The following is a 24,680-nucleotide window of genomic DNA, read 5'->3' as shown; positions in this document are numbered from 1 at the left end:
CCACTTGTAAAGTGTCAAATTTAAGCATGAATGACAGTTCAGAGGTTTCTCTTTAAAGTCTTGTGTTAAAATGTCTTAGAAGCAGGATGCAGGTGGTCAAGTTGTTGAGACAATGTCCTTTCTGGTTGAAATGGCGAGAAACTTTTTTCATTGTGAAACTGTGATATCTGTTTTGTGTGCATTGATTCTTTGGCAAAGTATCGGAGACGTTTGTCCAATGTACATAGCAGACAGACACTGTCAGCACATGATGGCATAAATTATATTTCTGGATGAGCAGGAATGTGTGTTCTTGATCTTATAACTGAATTTGTCAGGCCCTGCTGCTGGGGGGGGGTTGCCTCATAGGGGTGGCTCCAGGGGGGTTTTTTGGGGAGAAGGGAGGAGAAGGGGCGGGCACCTCCCAAGGCACTCCTTCTCTCATTCTCTGTTTTGTGTGTTTGTTTCCTTCTGCAGGTGGTGAGGGCCATCAACTCCATCCTGCTGTACAGGGTCATCCGCCTGGGAGATTTGGACCCAACTGTCACAGGATTTGCCATTCTGGGGTTCCCCAACTGTGGTGGAGCCATAGGTGGGACCCACATCCTGACCCATGCACCTGAACATCAAGCGGCCCAGTACATCAACCACAAGGGCTACTTCTCAGTGGTGCTGCAGACCCTCGTTGACCACCATGGACAGTTTACAGACATTTTTATCGGGTAATCGGGCAGAGAATACGATTCCCGCATCTTCCATAATTCCAGATTCTATGGCAAGCTGGAAGTGGGCACGTTATTCCCCTGCCGTGACTCTGCAGCTGGGGATGTGCAGATGTCACTGTGCATTGTGAGGGACATGGCCTACCCCCGATGCCGTGGGTGATGAAACCCTATACCGGTCATCTGGACCCCAGCAGGGACCAGTTTAACTCCCACCTCAGCCAAGCGAGGATGCAGGTGGATTGCACCTTCAGCTGCCTCAAGGCATGGTTCAGGTGCCTCCTGACCTGCCTCAACATGGGGGAGCACAACATCCCCAAGGTCATCTCAGCATGTTGTGTCCTCCACAACACTGTGGAGAGGAAGGGGGAGGCATTCCTCCCAGGATGGGGGAGCAGAGTCCGGCTGCGAGCTACCTTTTGAGCAGCTCCGGTCAGCTGCCATCTGCCAGGCCCATCAGGCCAGGGTGCACGTCAGGGAGGCCCTGAGGGAGAGGTTCTCTCAAGGACCCCAGTAACTGTTTCAGGGCCTCCCCAATAGGGGCCTCTGGCTCGCTCCAATATCCTTTTCCCACCACAACCCCTCCCCTCTGCCTCTTCCCTGACCTCAGAATAAAGATACCTGTTTGGATTTGAACAGAATGAACTTTCTGTTTGTCTTTCATTAAAAAAGCTGGGGAGGGGCAGGAGGGCTCATAACCTGGAGGGGGGCTCAGGGCTGGGAGTGGCGTGGCGGACAACTGGATGTCCCACTTCAGGTACACGGACCTCGTCCAATTTAGGTAGGTGGGCAGGAAGGGGGGGTCAGGGATGGCAGGGGGACAGGGAGAGAGGGCATGGGCATTGCTTGGGGAGGGAGCAGAGACATTGCTTGGGGGGCAGAGAGGGGAAATGGGCATATCAGGTTGGGCAGGGGGGTTGCAGGTAAGAGCAGCAACAGCAGCCGGGTGTGCCATCATTTCCCACATGATGGCATACATGTTATTACCCTGCCGCACGAGCTGGCCCCGCCTGCAGGTTCACCTTTCTGTGACCTCCCTGACTTTCTGTGCCACGGTTGCTGCATGTGGCACAGGATGCTCACATGCTGCCTAATCAGCTCCCCCTGGACCATGGAGCACTTTCGGGTTCCCCGGGTCTGACGGCTGGCTCTAGTGGCATGGCTTGCTCACCCCCTCAGTACCGGCTGGAGAGAATGAAAAGGGGGAGAGGCGGTCAGTCATCCATGCACTCCCTGTCCCTGAGGCCATGCCCTCCTCGGTGAGCAGCAACCAACAGTCCTCAGGCCAGAGGACGGTGGGTGTCCCGGGAGCAAGGCCATGTGCGGCCCGCACAGCAGGCCTTGCCTCACAGGGACCCCGAGGTGCCCAGGGAACCATGCTGGCTGCTGTCCCCCACTCATGGGCATGCAAGCGAAATAAGTGTCCAGCCACAGTGGGATCCCATGGGCAGCAGAATAGCCAGGAGCAGCCTGGATTCCCTGGGGCCCGCACACACACCTATACCTAGCAGCTCTGTCTGCGGGAGCGGATATGCCTCGCACATGCAGGCATGCCCATGTGCTGTGTGTGGCACTCTTTGGTGTGCCTGGGATTGTCCCTGCGCCCTTGTGGCTAGCCTGCTTCTAGCCATGGCAGATGCTGGGAGGGTGTTCTTCCCCCCTCCCGGGCCAGACATGTGTGTGGCCTCTCCCAAGCCTGGGTGCAAGAGCCTACATGGGATCAGGGGCTGCCTGCTTAGTCAGTGTGGTGCACAATAAATGCTGCACGTGGTTCCATATGCATGGACTGCAGCACAATGTCCAGCCCGAACGACACTCACACCCTTCCCCCTCTGAGCCCGCCTTCTCCGCCCTGTGCGTGTGACGAACTGAAGAGCACTCCCCTGAAGAACCCTCCCCAGCATCAGATGATGCCTGGGACACATCCTGGCTCACGGCAACCGGCTCCAGGGACAGCATCACTGTGGCCATGTTGTCCTCCTCCTTGACCTCCAGCTAGGTGACCACAGGCATCTCCAGCCCAGAGTCTACCACAAGAGGTGGAGAAATGGCTTCCTCACGCCCCAGGATCTGGTGGAGTTCCTGGTAATAGGGGCAGGTGTGGGGTCCTGCCCTGGAGCGTGAACTGCACTCTCTGGTCCTCACATATACCTGGCGGAGCTCCTTCACTTTACTCTGGATCTGTTCTAAGATCCGGGTAGGTGTCCTCACTCCACCAGGGACTTTGCCATCCGGCCATAAATCTCTGCATTGTAACCTCTAGAGCAGAGATCCCGTAGCATCTCCTCCTCGCCCCACAGTTCGAGGAGGGACATGATCTCTGCTCCAGACCACGAGGGTGCCTGCTGCTTGGTAACCCTCGGTGGATTCTGGGAGCCCTGGTGCTGCTCCCTGTGAGGGCCAGAAGAGTCTCAGAGGCTTGTGGCTATGCCACATGTGAGCAGGTCTGTGGCACGGAGAGCCATATCATCAGGATGCTGCTCCAGAGCCGGCTTCCTGCCTGCCACAAGGCTTGTCCAGGGTGCCTGCAGCTTTAAGAGGGGCCAGGAGACAGGAATTATAGAGTTATGATTACTTTGGACGGAATAGCCACTAGGGCACCTGTGTTATTTCCTAGAGGCCTCCTCTTTTGAAAGAGAACCCTCTTCCCCATGCACACATGCTTTTTTCCAAAAGAGCTCTTTCAGAAAAGGCATTCTTCCTCATAAAGAGAGGTTTACCACTGTTGGAAAAACCCCTCTGATCTTTTGATTTTTTTTTTTTTTCGAAAGAATGTGATTTCAGTGTGGACATAGCTGAAGTTTTTCATAAAAACGGCCGTTGTTCCGAAAAAACTGCAGTGTAGACATACCCTAGGTTTCAGTTAGCTCTCCCAAGTTTTTGTGTGCAACCCAGCATGCAACTTGCTGTGTCAAGGCAGTTATCTCTGAGTTCCAACTGGACAATTGGCTGACTCATAAGGGAACAAGTATGGGGCATTACTTTGAATACAATTCAGAGTGTGGTTCTGAAAAGTAATTCTCAATATCTCAGGGACATAGAATTATAAACAGACATCTCAAAACTATGCCAGCATGAGTTTGTGATTACATCTCAACCACAGAGCCCCCCTGGGATGTGCAGAAAGCTCACCTGATACCAGTTCAATAGCTAACCAATGTCACTTTTAAGAAAATAAACCTACATTTCCCAGTATTAAAACATATTTTTAAAGTGACTGGTATTTATGTTCTTTGAAGTCAGGCTGTCTAGCTTTGACACGGCTTTGATGACTCCACAGGCAATGCACTAGAAACCATTTAGAGATCAGAAGGTATAAAGATTGACAGCTTCCCCCAACTCTTCCTCAACTGAGTTGAAAAGTCAACCAGTCCTTCATACAGTTTGCAATTACCTGATTTTCAAATGTATATTTTACAGACTACTTTGAAAATATCAAAATATTTGCATTAGATTCCACACACGGGTCAGTCTTCTTTCAGAGTATGTTTAAAAGTATTTTTCATCTTTAATAATCTATGGGTGATTGAAAATAAGATTTGTATTCGGAAAAGTCTAATTTACAATAATTATCATTAGCACAAGAGTACATCTTTTGATCAATGTTATACATATTACTAGGGATGAAAGCTCACTTAGACACTAATATTTCCAGCTAGTCTTCCAGAAGTACTAAAAATAATCTGATTCAGTTACCAGATGGCTTTGGAAATGATAATGACAATAGTTCTTTAGTTTGAATCTGCTCCATGCCCACTTAGACATTTAATTAATAGGATGCATTGTATGACCGTTTTCACATTTGAGGAAAAATAAAGCAGAATTTCATAAAAACAGCAAATGCCTGACTTTGCAAATAGAAATAGAAATATTTTGAATGTCTGGCAACTTAAACAATCAAAAGGAAAGTTACCTCAATAACAGGTACATTTTCTTTAAGTTCCGTTGTATGCAATGCCAGTAAGGCAATCACTCTGGCTACTTTGGCACGTCTGTAAATTAGACATATTTGTTAGCTTCATGAAAAAAATAAAGAGTTAAAGAAGAAAAAAAGATCAAAGAAGTTTAAGATCCTATTTATTTATAACGGTACATTGTACACAGATTGCCAACTGCCTGCAGTTTTGTAGCACAATTTTATATTAGCAAAACTCTTTAAAACATCACTTTATTTCAGTAGCTCAGATGATTATGATCAGTGTTTGCTGCAAGCTGAGTGCTTGAGCAGCCACTCAGGTGAGATACAAATGCTGCCTAGCTCATTAGCAGAGCACCCCCAGGCAGTCAACTGTCAGCATGTGTTTCTACTGGTGGTGCATATTTGCACATGCCTTGGTGCACATAAGAAAATGTATTCTTCACATGGATAGAAAAAAAAAAATAGAGGGAACATTGATTATGAATCGATCATGAATTATGAATGAACTGTGCAAAATGTCTTCATCCTTTCCTTTGTATGTTAGTAAATGTTAAATCTAAATTATTCATTAATCATACTCACTGCCATCACTCATTTAAAAATACAGAAAAACCATATCATTTATGCCAAATATAGAAAAACCATGATAAGGCATTTTAAACCTTTGACTCTACTTTTCAAAATGTATTCCTCTGCTAGAAATATAGCGTATGGAAGAAAATTAACTTTAGATGATTTTTTTGTTGTTGCTTATTTTTAAAATAAAAAAGTTTTAACCCTATTAATTAAATTAAGCTTTCTATAAAATAACCAGCAGAGGGCATTATTCTATTGTAATAACGACAGAATTGCTTCAAAAAAGTCTGTCATTTACGGAGACTGTATTTAGTTTTGTTAAGGAAATTTTCTATATACTACAAACGACATTATAGAATTTTTAGATGGAATTTCAGATCCTTTATTTATTTCTACTCGGTTTGCATATTATTGTCGTGAGACTTATTAAGGAACATTAAACTTAATTTCAACAGTGCATCCAATTCGTAAATGAAATTAGGAAAGATGTTTAATTATTCTTCCTGCGTCTAAATAGTATGAATTAATTCTAATAAAGCAACTCTTAGAATACATTAATATATTTTTTATTTTTATTTTTAATATATATATATATATATATATATATATATATATATAATGAATTAAATGCAAGTTATAGTTAGCTAAAATGTAATGCATGTTATTAAATTTGACATATTGAAGAAATTCAACTCACTACACATTCCATTATATTATCTAATGTCTTTGGTCATTCCTCTTGAAAGATAAACCATAGCATAACCGACTGGGCATAAACTAATGCTTAAAGTGTGCCCTGTAAAATATTCAGCAACAAAAGCTTTTGAACCAATTCATTTTCAATAGGTTGTTTGTTACTTACATATCCCAATTCGGCGCTGACCGCAACTGTTGTATTAACAATGGGAACTAGAAGAAAGAGGAGACAAATACATATTTTTATATCTCACCAATTCTCTATTTATGTATGAAAAAAATAATCTTATGAAAATACATATTTCAGTTTTTAAATGTCTATTTTATACTCCGACTACAAAGGACTTCAGATGCTTGTTCAAAACCCATTAATTCAAAAGATGTACTGACAAGCTAGGAAAAAAAATTCAAATTTTGTGTTTCTGTCATTTATTAAAGAAAAAAAAAAAGACATATTTTGAAGCTTTTTTTTAAAAAAACAAACAAACAAACAAAGAATTTACCAGATAAAAATAAATGTATAATAGAAAAACTGTGACCTGCCAACACACACAAAGGTAAACAGACTAGTGATAAAAATTTAAAATGGCTATTCATCTGAACTAAACACACCAACCAACCTGCCTACAAATTCTCTGTTACTCTGCAATACAATTGTTTTGGCTAATATGAAATCTAGTATCAAATGAGGATTCAATAGACCATCTGGCAGGACTTGTTTCCCTCACAGAGACTCTATGATCTAAAAGGTCTCTATTTCCAACTATTATAATCTTATTTTGTCTAATGCATATGTGAGGAAAACTAAAGAAAATATAAACTGAAGAAAAAAAAGAGTCTCAATATTCAAAAACTGCAAAACTTACTTTTAGATAGGCCGTTTGTTATACTGTTATAATTCTGAGAGTGTGTAGAACACTTCCATAGTTAAACTACAAATGGAAGCATAAGTTTTTGCTATTACTTACATACACAAGACTGAAAATTCATTAATCCACCACTCAGAAACCACATACCATCGGTTACCTTAAAGTTATTTGTGTTTTAGAAAACATTTTTATCATCTATAAAGGTATGGTCAAGGAGGAATGTGCAACAATTTCATATGCACATGTTTTTCCAAAAGCAATTTTCTGCATTAATGCTGTTATAAGTAATAATTTGTACATCAGAGGATTGTAGGATGCAATTAATACTAGAAACACTTAAATTAATTTAATGAACTTCTGTTAATTATAAGAAAGTTTCATTTAGACTCTAGAAGACTGACAATACCTTATATCTTTCCAAGAAACTCATCTCCACATTTCATTGCTTTGTTCTTAATTGGCTGTACTATATTAGGGTAAGCAACTACTCAAGTTGTCAAGTACTCTATCAGCCTCTGTATCAGAGGCAGCAAGAGGGGGTGGAAAGCAAGAGCCAGTGCTATGGGGAATCAGCTTAAAAGCCAGTTCCTCCCAGCTCTGTCTCCACAGTGCATCGGGGGGGTGGGGGAGTAAGGGAGGCAGAGCTGCACTGTTCCTAGAGCTGGCATGAGCCAGGACTACACAGTCTCGGCTCGCACCAGCTACAGAAGCTACCCCCACTATGGCTCTGCAGAGTCTCCCCTTATTGATTAATCATGTAGTCAATACAAATTGTATCGGCCACATGATTAGCCAATTACCCGCTCCTTAATACCCTTATATTGTATGTGTCTTTCTTAAAATAGAAGTAAAGGATACCGCTGCTAAAGCCTTTTCCTGCAATGTCTGGTATGCATACCATGTTGATGCTCTGGGAACTTTACTACTTACCAGCTGTGAGCTGATTAACCTGGTTGCTACTTCCTTGTGGCCAGCCACAGTGCACAGATAGCACAGCAAATTCAATTTAGCTCGTGTTGCCCCTGTGTTCTTCTCAACAGAGTCAATCAATGAGCACACTTGTTGCAAAAAGTCATTCCAGTCAATATCTTTCAGAGATGATAGTTTCTCAGCTGTATACAAAAAATGTAAGCAGCTCTTAAAAGATGACAATTCATAATCTTTCATTTTACTTTTTTATACTAAAATATAGTTATGTTAACTTTGAAACCAAACACAACTTCAATTTTTACAGCAATAGCAAGATACAGAATGTAATTATTTTATTAGAATACAATTAAAAGAATTATAAAAAGACCAAGTGAAAAAAGGGGGTACAATACATTCCAACAGATAGCAGTAAGTATACAAAACTATTTTCAAAGAGCAAAATCCACTAGGTTCTTATTCACAGTTTTGATCTGGCCCTTGCTTAGGTAAACCCACACTGTGTTCCCATGGATTAAAGCAAGTGATATTGTCCTCATTCATTTTTAATCAGATGTCAATCAAAGGGAGTTCTTCAGAGAAAAGATTAATAAAAAATGAAACAAAAGCCTGATGCATTTGCTGACAATCAACAACTTATCAGAAAGCGTGTATGTAGGTATGCATCTGCTTAATAGGGATCTAAAATCCAATTTGATTGGTTAAGGTTTGATAAGGTTTAAAATGGGGGCAAGGACTTGGACTTGGGCCAAGACAGGAAGGAACTGCCACAGCCCAGCCCAGCCCAGCCCAGCCCAAGGTGATTCCAGGTGTGTCTCAGACAGGGGCTGCTCCAGTCATCCACAGAAGTTCCTGTCTTGCGGTGGGCCTACACAACCTTCAGGCAGGGATTGCTCTAGTGACCGGAGTAGCCCATGCCTGTGAGGGGCCCAATCCCATCGCAAACAAAGGCTGCTCAATCCCATCAGGAGCAGTCCCTGCCTGCCAGGCACTCAGGCCGACCACTGACAGGGACTACTCCAGAAAAGTGGAGCAGCTTCTGTCCACGGCAGCTCTTCCCCCCCCCCGGCCATCCACACACCCCGCTGGACTGGAGCAGCCCTCTGCCCACAGTAAGTGGGGAACTATTCCTGTCCATAAAAATCCACCTAAATTTGGCCAAATTACAAAAATTTTAAAAAAATGCTCACATGCTCAGTAGAGACTCCTTCAATTTTAGCAACTAAAAATCTCCAAAGATTCCAACCCCAGTGAGCATGCTCTATCCTCAGTTTCTATTGCTCACCAGAATGCACATTCATTATCCTTGAAAACCAACTGAATATTTGCCAATCCAATGCTACATGGATGAAGTTGGACATTCCCTGTAACTGATACTCTGGGGTAGGGAGGGGACAAGCATGGAGTGTCTCTCTCCTATCCTCTTAGTGAACACTTCTGCTGGTATCTTGGCAGCATGGAGGAGGAAAAACTGTCTAATCTGAGTAAGGACAAGAGCTACACTAAAGATGGGGGAAGGATAGAGTGAGACAAGTCTAATAATACTAGAACTGGAGAGTGTGGAAAGAAACCGTTACTGGCAGCTGCAGGGGAATAGGCTGGGACTAATTCATCGAAGCATCAGCCTGAGACAAGGGAATAGGGAGGAGTGAAGCCTCATGTCAGTTGAGCAAGGAGACTGATGTGAGCAGGATTTCATGCACTCCAGCTGTCTTCTGGAAAATGTTGGAACTTTGATCAGTACAATTGAACTAGGGATGTAAGTGACTAGTCGACTATCCGATAAGCAAAAACAAGAGGCAGCTAGTGGGAGGGGGAGTAGGAGCCGGTGCTGGGAGGGAGCCAGCTGAAAAGCCAGTTCCCCCTGCCCCCAGCACCATTTCTGGGGGAGCAGCAGGGGGAAGGAGGTAGTGGGGACCAAGCACGATCAGGGAATCAGCCTATTCCTGGCTCTCGCCCCGTCCCAGACGCTGCACCTCTGCTTTTTAAGGTATATAAATTTAAAAAGCAGAGGTGCAGCATCTGGGACTGTGCGTGAGCCGGGAATCAGATAATTCAAAAAGTTAAAGCACAGTGGGGGGGGGGGGGGGGGACCCAGCGCAAGCCGGGAATCAGTTATTCCACCTCACACCAAGTCTCCTCTGCTGTGCTTCAGTCTTTTAAATGTATTAAGAGCCTGCCGGCTCTTAATACATTTAAAAGGCAGAGCTGCAGCGGGGTCAGCTCCTGCTCCGCTGCTGCTCCCCCACTTATCAACTAAGCAACTAGTCGATGGAAAAATCCATTGACTAGTCGATTAGTTGATTAAACTAAATTCAACATCCCTAAATTGAACACACTGACTCCCAAACTCTGATAAAGTGCAGTCAAGATTTTCAAAAGGACATGCTTCAAGGTCTTTATGGAGCCCCTGATTTAATCTAAGCAGCTCCAAATACAGAAAGTTATTCTACTGATGAAAAGCATATTGTATTCTTTTATTCCTAAAGATTATAAACAAACAAACATTTCAGAAGCAACTGAAGTTTGCATACTTTAGTGTAATAATTGGATCTGTATGGGGAGCTTTTGGGGGCGAAGAATTGCTATTTTCTAAATGGGGCCTAAAATCTCATTGTAGGCTGTGCTTTGCAATTTATGAATAATACATTTTTACTGAAATCAGCATAAATATAATAGAAAGCTATTTCACAATTTATTTAAAAAATTAGCATTGTATAAAACAAATTACAAAATAAAACAATTAACAATTCTTCCTTACATATGTATATGATATTCATTATCGTCTAGGAGACATATGAATTTGAATCAACAGGAAACTATGACTTTTCAGATGAAAATTTATGGCGAAAATGAAAACATTCTATAAAACTTATGTGCTATCATGGAGAGCACTTAAACATTTTACCAACTTCAGACTGTACCTGAATGTGCTGGCATATGTAGCATTTTTAAATCAAATCTAATTGGTGCTTGTTTCATTATCTGGAAAAAAAATGAAAAAAACAGTGGTTTGACTCGACCATTTTAGATTTTTTGAAGCATTTGTGAATATCTTTTAAGTAAATAAATGTATATATAGACAGACAAAGGGTATGTCTACACTACAGCGTTATTTTGAAATATCTTATTTCATTTCAATTTCAAAATAACGCATATACACACAAAATGCATTTCAAAATAGCGCGTCCACACTGAGTGGATGCTGAATCGCATTTAAGGCTGGCTAGAACCGGTTATGGTAGAGCATCAGGTCCGGAGTTAGCCTCGGGCAGCAACCACACAAAGTACCTGAGGCCTGTGCTTGAAAGGACTCCGCCAGACAGCCAGTTCTCAGGTTTCCCTGCTTGCTTGCCTACCTCGATGAGGGACAGCAAAGCATTTTGTCTCTGCGTGCTCTGATTGCCCTCACTCGGGACACCATACCACTCTGCAACATGGAGCCAGAGCTGCCCCTGGACACTCTGGTGCTTCTCATGGACACATTGCTGTGAGCCTGGCTGCACTTTCTGCAGGCTGCCATCCAGGAGGTCCACTGGGGGACTGTCAGTATCCAGGAGGCCCTGCAGGAGAGCTTCCACCCTGAGGAGCACTAAAAGCCTCCCTGGTCTGCCCCAGTTGGGGCTTGTGCCTCATTCCTCCCTCACGTCCTTCCACTTACCCCTCTCTAACCCCCGTTCCTGATGTCAAATAAAATACATGTATTTTCATGAACACAAACTCTCTTTAACAACAAAACTGGGGGGGGGGGGAAATGAAACTCTGGTGAGACTGGGGAAAGGAGGCAGGAGAGGGGAGTAGAGAGGGTGGGAGAGGGGAGGGGGAAACCTGGGAGGAGGGAGCTAGAAGGGGGAAGCAAGAGGAAGAAGGGAGAGGGGAAGATCAGGGCTGGGAGGTTGCCAGACCAACTTGATTTTCATGCAAACCTGCTCCTGGGTTTGCATGTGGCCTTTGGTGGCCAGGCTGGCAGCTATCCTGCCATAGACGGCCACATTCCTCCGTCTAGTGCGGAGATCATGGATGCTGGAGGCATCCCCCCGAAACCTGAATAAGGTCCATGATCTCCACCCTAGAGCAGGAAGACGCCCGACTTCTCCAGGCCCTGGCAGGCTGCTGGGAGCTGGCAGACTGCTCCTGGGGAACAGTGGAGGGCTGGTTGCCAGTGGCTTGCTGGCTCATGTTTTAGGGCCTCTCCGTCAGGGGCAGTTACGGCTGGTTCTAGACTGGCTGGTTTGGAGCTGGCACAGGCACTGTGGCCAGAGTCAACCCCTTTAAGGGCTCCAGGGATGGGGGAGGGAGAGGAGTGTTCTTGGTTGAGGCTGGAGTGGCCAGCAGGGTACCCTGGGAAGGCTGGAAGCCCGCTATTTCGATATAAGTATCTACACAGCAGTTATTTCGAAATAGCTATTTTGAAATTGATGCTATTCCTCGGGAATGAGGTTTACCAAATTTGAAATAAGCCCTCCGCTATTTCGATTTAATTTCAAAATAGCAGTTTGGCTGTGTAGACGCTAGTAAAGTTATTTCAAAATAACAGCTGTTATTTCAAAATAAGTTTGCTGTGTAGAGATACCCAAAGATATATTTGACACATGCACATGATACAAGCCACTCTTATCACGATAGATGAAGTTTCAATGACCCACTGGCCTCAAACCTGGGTCCACTAGGTTCATAGGAGCATTATGCTCCACAGCCGTTATGTGAGACCCTTGTAGCCCAGGCACAATGTGAAGCACCATTTCTGAAGTCCAAGTGAACAAGTAACTGGTCACTGGCTCTGCTTAAGTCAGCAGCAGAATCAGGAAGCTGTCCAAACAACTGAGCTCTACACCCTCTAGACTTAATGTCTTGCATTTCATGCCTCCTGCTTAGCCTCCTGGCTTTGTGAAACAGCTTAACTGCTGACATCTGACTTACAATTCCTGATCTCCAGTTCATCTCTCGGGTATCCTGACAGAGCCTGACTGTTTTCTAATTTGTGGTTCTGATCTCCAGTGTCTCTCCTGTTTCTGATCTCCCAGTATCCCAACTCAACTGACTGTTGACGCCTGCCTCTGGCTTCAACAAGGTCTGGCAGCACACAACTCTGCCACAACAGCTTGTTTAGATCACTATAACCTTGTCGGACTTAGTCCAGTGCAGAGGATAAATCCAGCAGTACAAGTACAGGACCAGGAGTTTCTATGAGGGCCAAGATGCTAAACCAATGACACTTACAAAAAGTGCAGCAGTACTAAGAACATAAGAATGGCCGTACTGGGTCAGAACAAAGGTCCATCTAGCCCAGTAGCCTGTCTGCCAACAGTGGCCAACACCAGGTGCCTCAAAGAGGGTGGACCGAAGACAATGATCAAGCGATTTGTCTCCTGCCATCCTTCTCCAGCCTCTGACAAACAGGGGCCAAGGACACCATTTCTATTCCCTGGCTAATAGCCTTTTATGGTCCTAACCTCCATGAAATTATCTAGCTTCTCTTTAAACTCTGTTATAGTTCAAGCCTTCACAGCCTCCTCTGGCAAGGAGTTCCACAGGTTAACTACGCGCTGAATGAAGAAGAACTTTCACTTATTAGTTTTAAACCTGCTACCCATTAACTTCCTTTGGTGTCCTCTAGTTCTTCGATTATGGGAACTAATGAATACCTTCTCTTTATTCACCCTCTCCACACCACTCATGATTTTATAGACCTCTTATCATATCCCCCCTCAGTCTCCTCTTTTCTAAACTGAAAAGTCCCAGTCGCTTTAACCTCTCCTCATATGGGACCCGTTCCAAACCCCTAATCATTTTAGTTGCCCTTTTCTGAACCCTTTCCAAGGCCAAAATATATTTTTTGAGGTGAGGAGACCACATCTGTACACAGTATTCAAGATGTGGGCGTACCATAGTTTTATACAGGGGCAGTAAGATATTCTGGGTCTTATTTTCTATCCCTTTCCTAATAATTCCTAGCATCCTATTTGCCTTTTTGACCGCCGCTACACTCTGTGTGGAAGTTTTCTGAGAACTGTCCACGATAACTCCAAGATCTTTCCTGATTTGTCGTAGCCAAATTAGCCCCCATCATACCATATGTATAGTTGGGGTTATTTTTCCCGATGTGCATTACTTTACACTTATCCACATTAAATTTCATTTGCCATTTTGTTGCCCAATCACTCAGTTTGGTGAGATCTTCTTGGAGTCCCTCACAGTCTGCTTCTGTCTTGACTACCTTAAACAGTTTAGTATCATCCGCAAACTTTACCACCTTGCTGCTTACTCCTTTCTCCAGATCAGTTATGAGTAAATTGAAAAGGATTGGTCCCAGGACTGACCCTTGAGGGACACCACTAGTTACCCCTCTCCATTATGAAACTTTACCATTTATCCCTACCCTTTGTTTCCAGTCTTTTAACCGGTTCTCAATCCATGAAAGGACCTTCCCTCTTATCGCATGATAACAGTTTAAGTGACAACTGCCTCAAGTACAAAATATTTCTGTCCAACCACCTGCAATTTATTTACAGGTTGAACCTCCTAAATCTGGGACACTCTGGTCCAGCAACATCCGCGTTCCCAGCACCCAGGAGCGTGAGCCAGTTGAGAGTCCAGCGGCAGGGAGCCCCACCATTGGGACCAGTGAGCCCTGTCCCAAGTAAGCTCCAGTCAGGTGGGGCAGCAGCATCCCCGAGGAGCCCCAGCAAGGCATGGCAGCAGCAGAACAGGGGTGCAGAGACCTATCCTGGGGTGGCTGGAGTGAGGCAGCCACGGAGCCCCATCCTTGGGAAGCCCTGGTGGGGCATAGCCACAGCAGGGCTGTGGCAGGTGGGCAGGAGCTAAGCTCAAGCTCTGTAGCAGTGGGGCTGGAGTGGAGCCAGCCAGAGGGAGGGGCAGTGTCCTGGTAGGATGGGTGGCAGGGGATTGTCCCTGAGCCAGCAAATTCATTTAGGACGGACCAGGTCCTGAGAGTGCCGGACCAGGGAAGTCCAATCTGTAATAAAGTTTTTAAAATACTTTAATTTTTGCGCATGGAACCCCATCCCACCATTCAACACAAGAGGCAGTCTCTACTCAAGACTTTCCATATTAGGAGTTTCCAGATCAGGATTAAGGTGGCATAGCAGGGAATTGTGACAACATTTGTCCTATGTTGCCTGTAATTTTAAATCATGTCTACACTCTACCAGTTCTTCTGCACCATGAAAACATCCTGCAGCAGAAGTCTGTGTGAAAGTCTAAATCTTAGTGTAAATGCATTAGTATCTGGAGAGAAAGCAGCTAAATCTACCAACTTTCATTTAGAAGCATATGTAAAATACCTATCAAGACTGTGTGTTACAGGAGTTTAGTAGGTGAATGTGAGATATGAAAAGGTAGATCTCCAAGGGCACTGAATGCAACATTTAGTACCCTACACTAGTGCCAGAAACTCTTTCAAATTAATAGTTAATCCCAGAATAAATCAATTCTCCATACTGACAGTATAATAGGGGACATATACACAACCGCAGAAAGCTTGTCAGGGGGGTTAGCAAACGACTGGGAGGAGCTGCTTACAATGAAACAATGAAGGAAAGGAGAAGAGGGGTCACCCTCTTTAAAGATATATCTGTGCATTCATTAGGCGATCACAGCACATTTTTAATACATTATTTAGTATTTTACTTTGCTGCACCTTTGGATTGTCAATAATAGGGGTTACAAAGAGATCAGACTCTGTGTAGATGAGCTCTTTCATCTTGGATTCCATGTCTTGCAGGCTTGAGTGTAGACTTTTGCCCTAGAGCAAAAACGGAATACGGTAGTTTGTTTAGTAATAAAGAAAAATGTTTCATTCAGAAAATGTTTTTTTCTATAATATTTATTTTAACCATTACCAAACTACATTGTATAGATAGCACAAATACTCTATGTTTGTATTTACCATTATTTGCTTTATAGCACTGAATAGATTCCCTAAAATCAGGTCCAAAAGACACTATACAAATATATAGTAAGAGAAAGATGCTGATCCAATAGAAACAGACAAGCCAGGCAAAATGATGAAAAATGAAGAGAAAGTGACTTGCCCAAGTTTTAAATGACTTTCCAGAATAAGGGCCTTATATCCATTATCCTAACCCCCATTACTCAGTTACTGCTGCACATTCTATAACCATATATATTTAAAAGAAAAAATCCTACCAATTTACAGACACACTTTTCCTTCTTTTTCTTGTCTCTCAGATGGAATAGAATTTTACATGCCAACTAACAAGTCTTCCCCATGCGTTAAGGATTTGGCTTATGAATATCAATATACACAACTTGAAGATGCTTTGGACAAAAATACCTCATGAACCTATCAATTTTAATGTTACTATCAGCAGCAGGAGATAAGGGGAGGAAGAAAAGAAATGCGTCAGTCTTGACCCTGTCATAGCCTGGGGCTGCTCCTGCCCTGGCTGCAGGTAGGTTACCTGGTTGCCTTGTAAGCAGGCTGATAAAGAAGAAGTTACTCACCCTGTGAAGTAACGATTGTTCTTCGAGATGTGCCCCGTGGGTGCTCCACTCCAGGTGTCGGGTCCCGTCCCGGCGCCGCGAATCGGAGAGCTATCAGAGCCGTGGTCTGCCGGACCGCGCATGCGTGGCTGCCCGAGACGGCGTTCGCGCCTTTGATGTGTTGTGAGCGGTCCGGCTTGCTCAATTCCTCTCAGCCGCTCCCTGAAACGAGAAAATGAAAAATACCGGAGCGGGGAGGAAGGGCGGGTCGTGGAGCACCCACGGGGCACATCTCGAAGAACAATCATTACTTCACAGGGTGAGTAACTTCTTCTTTGAGTGGCCCCGTGGGTGCTCCACTCCAGGTGACTTCGGAGCAGTACTCGAACACTTGAGCGCTCCGGGATTAAGGTTTATGGCCATGCGAAAGTACTGCCGTAGCCACAGAGGAATCGGCAGCAAATTGGTTTACTACAGCGTAATGCCTCAAAGGTAGAATGAGATGACCATGTTGCTGCTCGACAAATGTCTTGGAAAGGAACACCTCTAAGAAAAGCTGTAGTCATGGCTACTGCTCTCGTAGAATGGGCCTTAGGAGCACCCGCAAGAGGTTTGTTATGTATGGAGTAGCAGGTTGTAATACACGACACTATTAACCTCGCAATCCGTTGGGAAGTGATGGGTTGTCCCTTGGTTCGATACGCTAACGACACTATTAGACGGTCCGATTTCCTAAAGTGTCGCGTTCTTTCGATATAAAAGGCTAATGCCCTCCTCACATCGAGCGTGTGCAACAGTGCATCTTCCCTTGAAGTATGAGGCTTGGGATAGAAACAAGGGAGAACAACTAGCTCGTTGATGTGAAAATCCGAACAAATTTTTGGAACAAAAGCTGGATGAGATCTCAACGTTACCGACTCTTTAGTAAATACCGTGTAAGGCGGTGATGACATGAATGCCACTATTTCACTCACTCTGCGAGCTGATGTAATGGCAAGCAGAAAAAGCAACTTAGTGGTTAGAAGTTGCAACGATATCGTAGCCAAGGGTTCAAAGGGGGGGGCGTGTCAAGGAATCCAGAACAAAGTCTAAATTCCAGGAAGGTGGTGGTGGTCGCCGTGGTGGGTTGAGATTTCTAAGTCCTTTTAGGAACCTCCTTGTGATGGGATGAGCAAATACAGAAAACCCATCCTGACCTTGATGAAAAGCACTAATTGCTGCTAGATGCACTCACAGCGAGGCTATTGCAAGGCCCGTGTCGTGGAGGTGTAAAATGTAATCAAGTATCTGGGATATTCCTGCGACGTAAGCATCCCTACCATCACTGCTACACCACGTTTCAAATCTGGCCCACTTGGCGAGGTAGGTCTTTCGAGTGGAGTCTTTTCTGCTGTGTACTAATACTTGCTTGACTCTCTGCCAACATGAGCGTTCGACTGGATTGAACCAGCGAGCATCCACGCCATGAGGTGTAATGTTTCGGGTTTCGGATGGGAAAGGGAGCCGTTGTCCTGAGTCAAGAGATCCGGAAGCAGAGGAAGGGTATACGGTGATCTGATGGAGATCTGGTGGAGTACTGAATACCAAGGCTGCCGTGGCCACGCTGGGGCTATGAGAATTACTCGAGCCCTTTCTACAGTGATCTTTTCCAGGATCCTGGGAACTAGGGCGATCGGGGGAAAGGCGTATAGCAGTGACGTTCCCCAATTGTAGAGAAAAGCGTCTCCCAAGGAGCGATGTCCGATCCCTGCCCTGGAGCAATAATAGGGGCACTTGGCATTGGCAGCAGTAGCGAACAGATCTATTGAGGGAAACCCCCATTGGGCGAAAATACCGTGTAGAATGTCCGCGCGAAGTTCCCACTCGTGGTCATGGGGAAACAGCCTGCTGAGTGAGTCCGCAATAGTATTCTGGACACCCGGCAAATAGGAGGCTGTCAGGATGGTATTGATGCGGGTACACCAGTTCCACAAGTGCATCGCTTCTATACAGAGAGATCGGGGTCGAGCCCCTCCCTGTCTGTTTACATAATACATGGTGGCAATATTGTCCGTAAGGATTCTGACAGTCGTGTTCCTTATATGGGACTGAAAATGCTGACATGCATGACGTATTGCTCGTAACTCGAGAATGTTGATATGTAAGAGCATCTCCTGCGGAGACCAGCGACCTTGAACCGTCATGTCGTCCATGTGCGCTCCCCAGCCAGTAAGGGACACATCTGTTGTTATTTGCTTCGACGGTTGTGGACGGTGAAAAGGAATGCCTGCCATAACATTGGTCAGCTTGGTCCACCACTGTAGGGATTGTTGTACATGTGATGGTATCGCCACCACCTTGTGAATGCTGTCCTTCATCGGAGTGTATACTGTACTCAGCCAGTGTTGAAGGCAACGAAAATGTAACCTTGCGTTTTGAACAATAGTTGTTGAGGCGGCCATGTGTCCCAGTAGTTGTAACGGTACTCTGACGGGGATCGTTGGAGCATATGTCAGCGTGTGAACAAGATCTTGAATGGCGGCAAAACGTTCGGCAGGTAAATAAGCGCGCGCTGTTCTCGAATCGAGCCTCGCCCCTATGAAGACTAGATCTTGTGTAGGTTCTGGCGAGGATTTCTGCATGTTTATGAGTAGACCCAGAGAGTGAAAAACCTGAGAGGCTGTTGTCACCATGTGTTTGGCCTCTGAATATGTTTGACCTCTTAGGAGGCAATCGTCCAACTATGGGAAAATTGTCACTCCCAGCCTGCGCAAGTGGGCAGCCACTACCGCTAAAGTTTTGGTGAAAACTCTGGGTGCACATGCCAAGCCGAAGGGTAGTACTTTGTACTGGAAATGTTCTTGACTTAGCTGGAAGCGGAGAAAACGCCTGTGTGCCACATGGATCGCTATGTGGAAGTAGGCGTCTTGCAGGACGAGGACTGCAAACCAGTCTCCCTTGTTCAACGACGGAATGATGGCATTTAGGGTCACCATCTTGAAGCGATGTTTCCTGAGGTAGCGGTTTAACTTGCGTAGGTCCAAAATGGGTCTCCACCCTCCTGTCTTCTTTGGGGTAAGGAAGTACCGGGAATAAAAACCTTTTCCCCGGAACTGACTTGGTACCCTCTCTATAGCACCGATATTCAGTAGGCGCTGAACTTCCTGTTTCAGCAAATTTTCGTGAGAGGGGTCCCTGAAAAGGGACGGGGTAGGAGGAGTGGTGGGGGGAATGGATAGAAAGGGGATGGAGAGACCAAGTTGTACCACCTCCAGAACCCACTTGTCCGTGGTGATACTGGACCAGTGAAGGAGGTACTGTTTTAATCGATGGTGAAACATGTGTAAAGAGTCCTGTGGTACGTTGAACGTGGGGGTCGTGCTTGCGTCCTCGACGGGAAAGTCAAATTTGCTGCTTAGGTGCAGGTTGATTGGATGAACGGTTCGTTTGAGATCTTTTACGTTGAGGACGCTGCCGGAAGCGCTGATTGTTTTGGGGACGTGATTGATTCTTATTGAATGCATAATCGTACCTCCATTGGTAAGGATAGTAACGTTTACGTTTATAGGGAGGTGTGTACATTCCCAAGGTACGTAAAGTGGTACGGGAGTCTTTGCCAGAATGAAGAACTTCGTCGGTGTTACTAGCGAAAAGTTTCTGTTTATCAAAGGGTAGATCTTCTACTTTATTCTGAAGCTCCCGTGGAGTTCCGGCAGATGATAACCAGGAAGACCGCCTCATTGCGACCCCCGTAGCTGTGGCCCGTGCAGCTGTGTCGGCCACATCCATGGCCATCTGCAAAGTAGTATTACAGGCTATATATCCTTCTTGGACTATGGCTTTCAGTAAGGGTTTCTTGGCATCAGGTAGATATTGTAGTAGCTCTGTAAGCTTTGAGTAGTTATCAAAATTGTGGTTAGAAAGGTGGGCTGTATAATTTGCGATTCGTAACAATAACGTAGCTGAAGAGTAAACCTTTCTTCCAAACACATCCAATTTTTTATTATCCTTGTCTTGGAATGTATTCTTATGTTGAGGAGCCTTAGCCCTCCGCTGTACCGCATCAACTACAAGAGAGTTGGGTTGAGGGTGGTTGAAAAGGAAATCCAGTCCTTTAGCAGGTACGAAATACTTTCTATCAACCCTCTTACTAGTTGGGGCAGCCGATGTAGGGGTTTGCCATATTTCGTCTGCCACTTCCATGATGGCCTCATCGATAGGGAGGGCGATTCTTGCCCGTTGTTGCTGTCGCAAATTCTTTAAGAGACGATGTTTCTTCATGGGAACGTCTGTTAACTGTATTTCCTGTGTGTTTGCAACCCTTTTGAATAGGTCCTGGAAGTGCTTCAGGTCATCCAAGGGAGAGGCATCATCTGGAATCATTGTTTCATCCGGTGACGACGAGGGACAGTCAGTTGGAGAAATGTGTGGCCGAGGATCTTCTGTCTCGGACAGTTGGCCCTCTTCTGGTTCTGAGTGATCCTGATGGATGGTTAAGTTTTCTGATGGGGGTGATGAAAACAATCTTTGTGGACGCTCTGGTAAGTGCTGCGCACTGGGTGATAGACAGGTACGTGAAGAACTCCTATAAGATAGGGTAGCGTGACCAGGGTGGGGGCGATCATATTCAGCCCTATGGTAGCGACCATAGTAATGGTCAGAACGTGCTGGTGAGGAGTATCTGGAGGATCCTGAACTGCGGATGTAGTAGATCCGTCGTGGCGACCGCCTAGGTGATCTATGCCTTGATGAACCCCTTGGGGAGCGAGAACGTGATGGGGGGCATCTTGTTTCTATACAGACCGTGTCCCCATAGGAAGGTCCTCTAAGCACTTGATAAGATGGAGAAAGACTATAGTCCCGGTGCCTTCGGTACCTGGGTGGAGAAGGAGACGGTACTGGAGAGAAGGTAGGCGATGGGGAAAGCGCCCTGTAAGTTTCTTTCTCTGCGGCTTTGCAAGGCAGTGAAGCCTTGTCAATTTCTTCTGCTGGTGGAGAGCTCGGTGCTGCACGCGGCTGTAATGCCTCTATCGCCACATGGGGGCAGCGTTGACTGTGCCGACGAAGAGCCCGGTGCCAGCAAATCAGCCCACGGTGCCGCCTGAGAGACTTGGCGGCTCGGCACCGAGGGGTTTAAAATCTCCGCCGCCGGCGCCGCTTGGGCGGCAGTTGGCGGTGCCGGCTTTTGCGCTCCTGCCGATGCTGGCTTCTGCACGGTTTTTGGAGCCGGTGCCGGTCTCGTCTGTCCAGGAGCCCGTTTCTGCCCTGGGACTGCTGACCCAGATGCCTCGTCAGGGCATCTCATTTTAGTGGTGTCTGGCAACGATTGAGCTGGGGACACTTTAGTCTTTTTTGTAACGGCTGTCCCGGGAGACGTTGCCCGCCGTTTCTGGGCTGCTATGCCAGAGGCAGGTACGCATCGGACTCCAGCGCCTTGCCATAAAGAATAAGTTTGAGGCGCAAGTCTCGGTCCTTACGAGCCCTCGCCGTTAACTTGCTACAGTGAGTGCACTTCTGGGGGACATGCATCTCACCCAGGCACCTCACACAAGAATCATGACTGTCCGATATCGGCATAGGGTCCCGGCAGACGGAGCATCTTTTAAAACCAGGGGATCCCGGCATAGTGAATTAAGGAGGAGGGAGAAATTGAGTACTCTCCGCCACTTGTCCCCTCAACTGGCTGTGAGATCCAGTCCGTTTCTCCTCTTCTTTTTTTTTTTTTTTTTTTTTAAACTAAAAACCAACAAGAACTAATTAACTAATCAGGCTCTGAACTATTTACAAATGTGAAGGCTTCTTTGAAAAAGCTGTTGCGAAGTGAAACTGACAAGTAGGAGCTCTCGTCCGCGACCGAGGGCGGCTGAGAGGAACTGAGCAAGCCGGACCGCGCACAACACATCAAAGGCGCGAACGCTGCCTCGGGCAGCCACGCATGCGTGGTCCGGCGGACCACGGCTCTGATAGCTCTTTGATTTGCGGCACCGGGACGGGACCCGACACCTGGAGTGGAGCACCCATGGGGCCACTCGAAGAAGAACTGCCTGTTTCTGGATAACAGGCTAACGTCTTACATCTCTAAATGAAAGTATAATGTGCCATCTTCGAAATTTTACATATTATATAAAAAAAACTTTAAAAAAATAACGAATAGTCTTGCAACACCTTAGAGATTAACAAAAAATGTAGATGGTATCGTGCTTCCATGGGCAAAACCCACTTTTTCAGATGAATGGCGTATAGGGGTCCAAGTTCCAAATTAATAACAAAGGGAAGGGATGGGAAGGAGAGGAGAAAAAAAATTGGAAAAATAGTCAATTAGCGTTTCCATGCTAAATGAAACTGATAAAGAGGCTTCTAAGTACTCTTAAGTACCTGGTGTTTGGCCTTTTATGTCATCAGAATGTGGAATGTAGCAGGTAATCCAGTTAAGGTTTTTGTTTAAACCTCTATTGTAGGTATCAAACTTGTAAATGAAATTAAGCTCTGCAGCTTCCCTTTCAAGCTGGTTTTTAAAATTGGCTTGCAATAATACGGTGACTGTGAGATCCATTAATAAGTGTCTGGGCAAGTTAAAATGTTCCCCAACAGGTTTCTCTGTGTTATCTTTTTATATATCTGATTTGTGTCCATTAATCCTCTCCGGTAGAGACTGTCCAGTTTGACCAATATACATCAAGAACCAGTAATGCCCCTCTGCAAGACTATTCGGCGGGTTTTAAAGTTTTTTCAGTTACAGTCTAACGTGACTACCCCTCCAAAATACCAAATATATATCAATAATAGATACAGAAGTGTCATCTTTAGCCAATATCAGCAATGCATAACTAAATGAAATGTTAGTATCCTGAAACCGAAAAAGTTGTGTGCAATACTCTAAAGATAAAGTTTTATAGTCTGGTGCAACTGAACTTAGTAACCATAGTAGATACATTGGTTTTCTTTACACTGAACATGTGTATACCATCTTTCTATAACTCAGAACTGGATACATTTCATTTCTTCAGAGCTGTACCTTAGAAGTCAGATTGTTCTTGAAATATCTACTGTTGGTTTTCATACATGCAGGGGGTTTTTAGGTAATGTATCAATTCTAACAATGCCGTTTGTTTATGTTACCATTTCGATATGTTGTTTCAATGTTAGAATTTTTCTTATCTTTGCACTCCTGGTAATACTGTTTGTGAAATTGCATCCCTGTATTTTGATGGAAATATGTTTTTGCATATGAACAGGCATAATTAAAAAATGCTTTATTCAAATTACAGCATGTAACCTATCATCAGAAAGCTATGTGTGTGCAGGTATCACTTATTAGAATTATGGAGTATAAACCCATTTATATATCTAGATGTGCTAGTGAAGGTCATTAGCACGATCAAGGAAATTAATGACCCAGGATTCAAGGCAATGATCTATGAACAGTCTTTGTTTTTCTTGTATGCCTGGACTATGGTTGGTCCTACAGAGTCATGTGGCCAGTCACCTGATGCTGAAACCCATTCTGAATATGGTATTTTTCCATGGGAGCGTGAAAGGGTTGAAGCTGAACAAAGGATTCCCGCCTTGGACAAAAACTATTTATAGGCAGGAAACCAGACAATAGAGGGTTGACAGTTAGGAGACACCAAAATACCTGCTGCTTACCACCAAGCTGACTGTTGGAAACATATGAAACTTAACAGAGGGAAGGATAGAGCCCACTAACCAGGCATTTGCCAATCCTGGAATATACCATCAATTTCTCAATTAACTGAGTTAGTCAACAGAACCTCAGTGTAAAATTTGATTTAAAATATTTCATTATCATGTTGCTGAAGATTATAAAAATCACATCTCTAAAAAAATCATCATTCCCCAGCCTGGGCTATCATTGGGCATAGGGGCCCAAGTTTAATAGTACTGCAGAGGGACCCATAAAGCCTAAGGACAACCCTAGAGGAAAGGAATGCTATTGGCCTTCTAACATAAACCAGGCTGCAATCTTAACTATAGAAATACTATCATCTCATCATAATAGTCTTCTTCTCACCTTTGTCAAGCATAAAGTTCTATGCTCTGAATTCTGAGTTAAGGCAGAAGTCGCACTAGTCATTTCTACTGCAGTGCTAGTCCTCGGAGTGGGACGAGAGCTGAAAGATACACGAAAATAAAGACAGTACTGATTAGCTTTCATAGATTATAAAACATATTCTGGATTACAAAATCTGCACATAATTCCCATTTATGTAGGGAAAGTGTAGGGCTGACAGGCATAATACATGTTTCATCAACCCAATGTATACATCTGGTTTATAAATCTCTCACAATAGTATGTTGGATGGGTTTTTTCTTCCATGAGTCCTCTACATCAAAGGATGTAGTCAGATTAAAATCCCATCTTCTAAATGTATGAGTCACTAAACAATATTTTAAGAGAATTAACTTGCTAGACTGCAGTGCACTTGATACCATTCTTACTGCTGGCTCTTTGGAGCTGTGATAAAAACACAATCACTACCAAATTAATTGGTGGTGGGTTATCCAAGCTAGATGTTTGGATATTTA

General features: G+C 44.7%; 1 protein-coding gene across 5 annotated transcripts in view; it reads right to left on the bottom strand.

Moving 5' to 3' along the window:
- ULK4 (unc-51 like kinase 4) overlaps positions 1 to 24,680 on the bottom strand; it is a 428,077-nt gene that overhangs the window by 375,537 nt on the left and 27,860 nt on the right. For all 5 annotated transcript variants that reach the window (XR_012901902.2, XM_006131810.5, XM_025189026.3 and 2 more), the window contains exons 12-17: positions 24,166 to 24,265; positions 15,349 to 15,453; positions 10,613 to 10,673; positions 7,692 to 7,873; positions 6,059 to 6,105; positions 4,615 to 4,693 (exon numbers count right to left, since the gene is read on the bottom strand). Coding sequence is in view for 4 of the 5 variants with exons in the window: in XM_006131810.5 (XP_006131872.3) it covers positions 4,615 to 4,693; positions 6,059 to 6,105; positions 7,692 to 7,873; positions 10,613 to 10,673; positions 15,349 to 15,453; positions 24,166 to 24,265 (574 nt within the window). In the remaining variant the exon portion in view is untranslated. The remainder of the gene's footprint in view (positions 1 to 4,614; positions 4,694 to 6,058; positions 6,106 to 7,691; positions 7,874 to 10,612; positions 10,674 to 15,348; positions 15,454 to 24,165; positions 24,266 to 24,680) is intronic.

Source organism: Pelodiscus sinensis, chromosome 2 (genome assembly GCF_052426305.1).
Source record: "Pelodiscus sinensis isolate ZL-2025 chromosome 2, ASM5242630v1, whole genome shotgun sequence".
Classification (NCBI taxonomy): domain Eukaryota; kingdom Metazoa; phylum Chordata; order Testudines; family Trionychidae; genus Pelodiscus; species Pelodiscus sinensis.
This window is presented reverse-complemented; position numbering and strand designations above follow the sequence as displayed.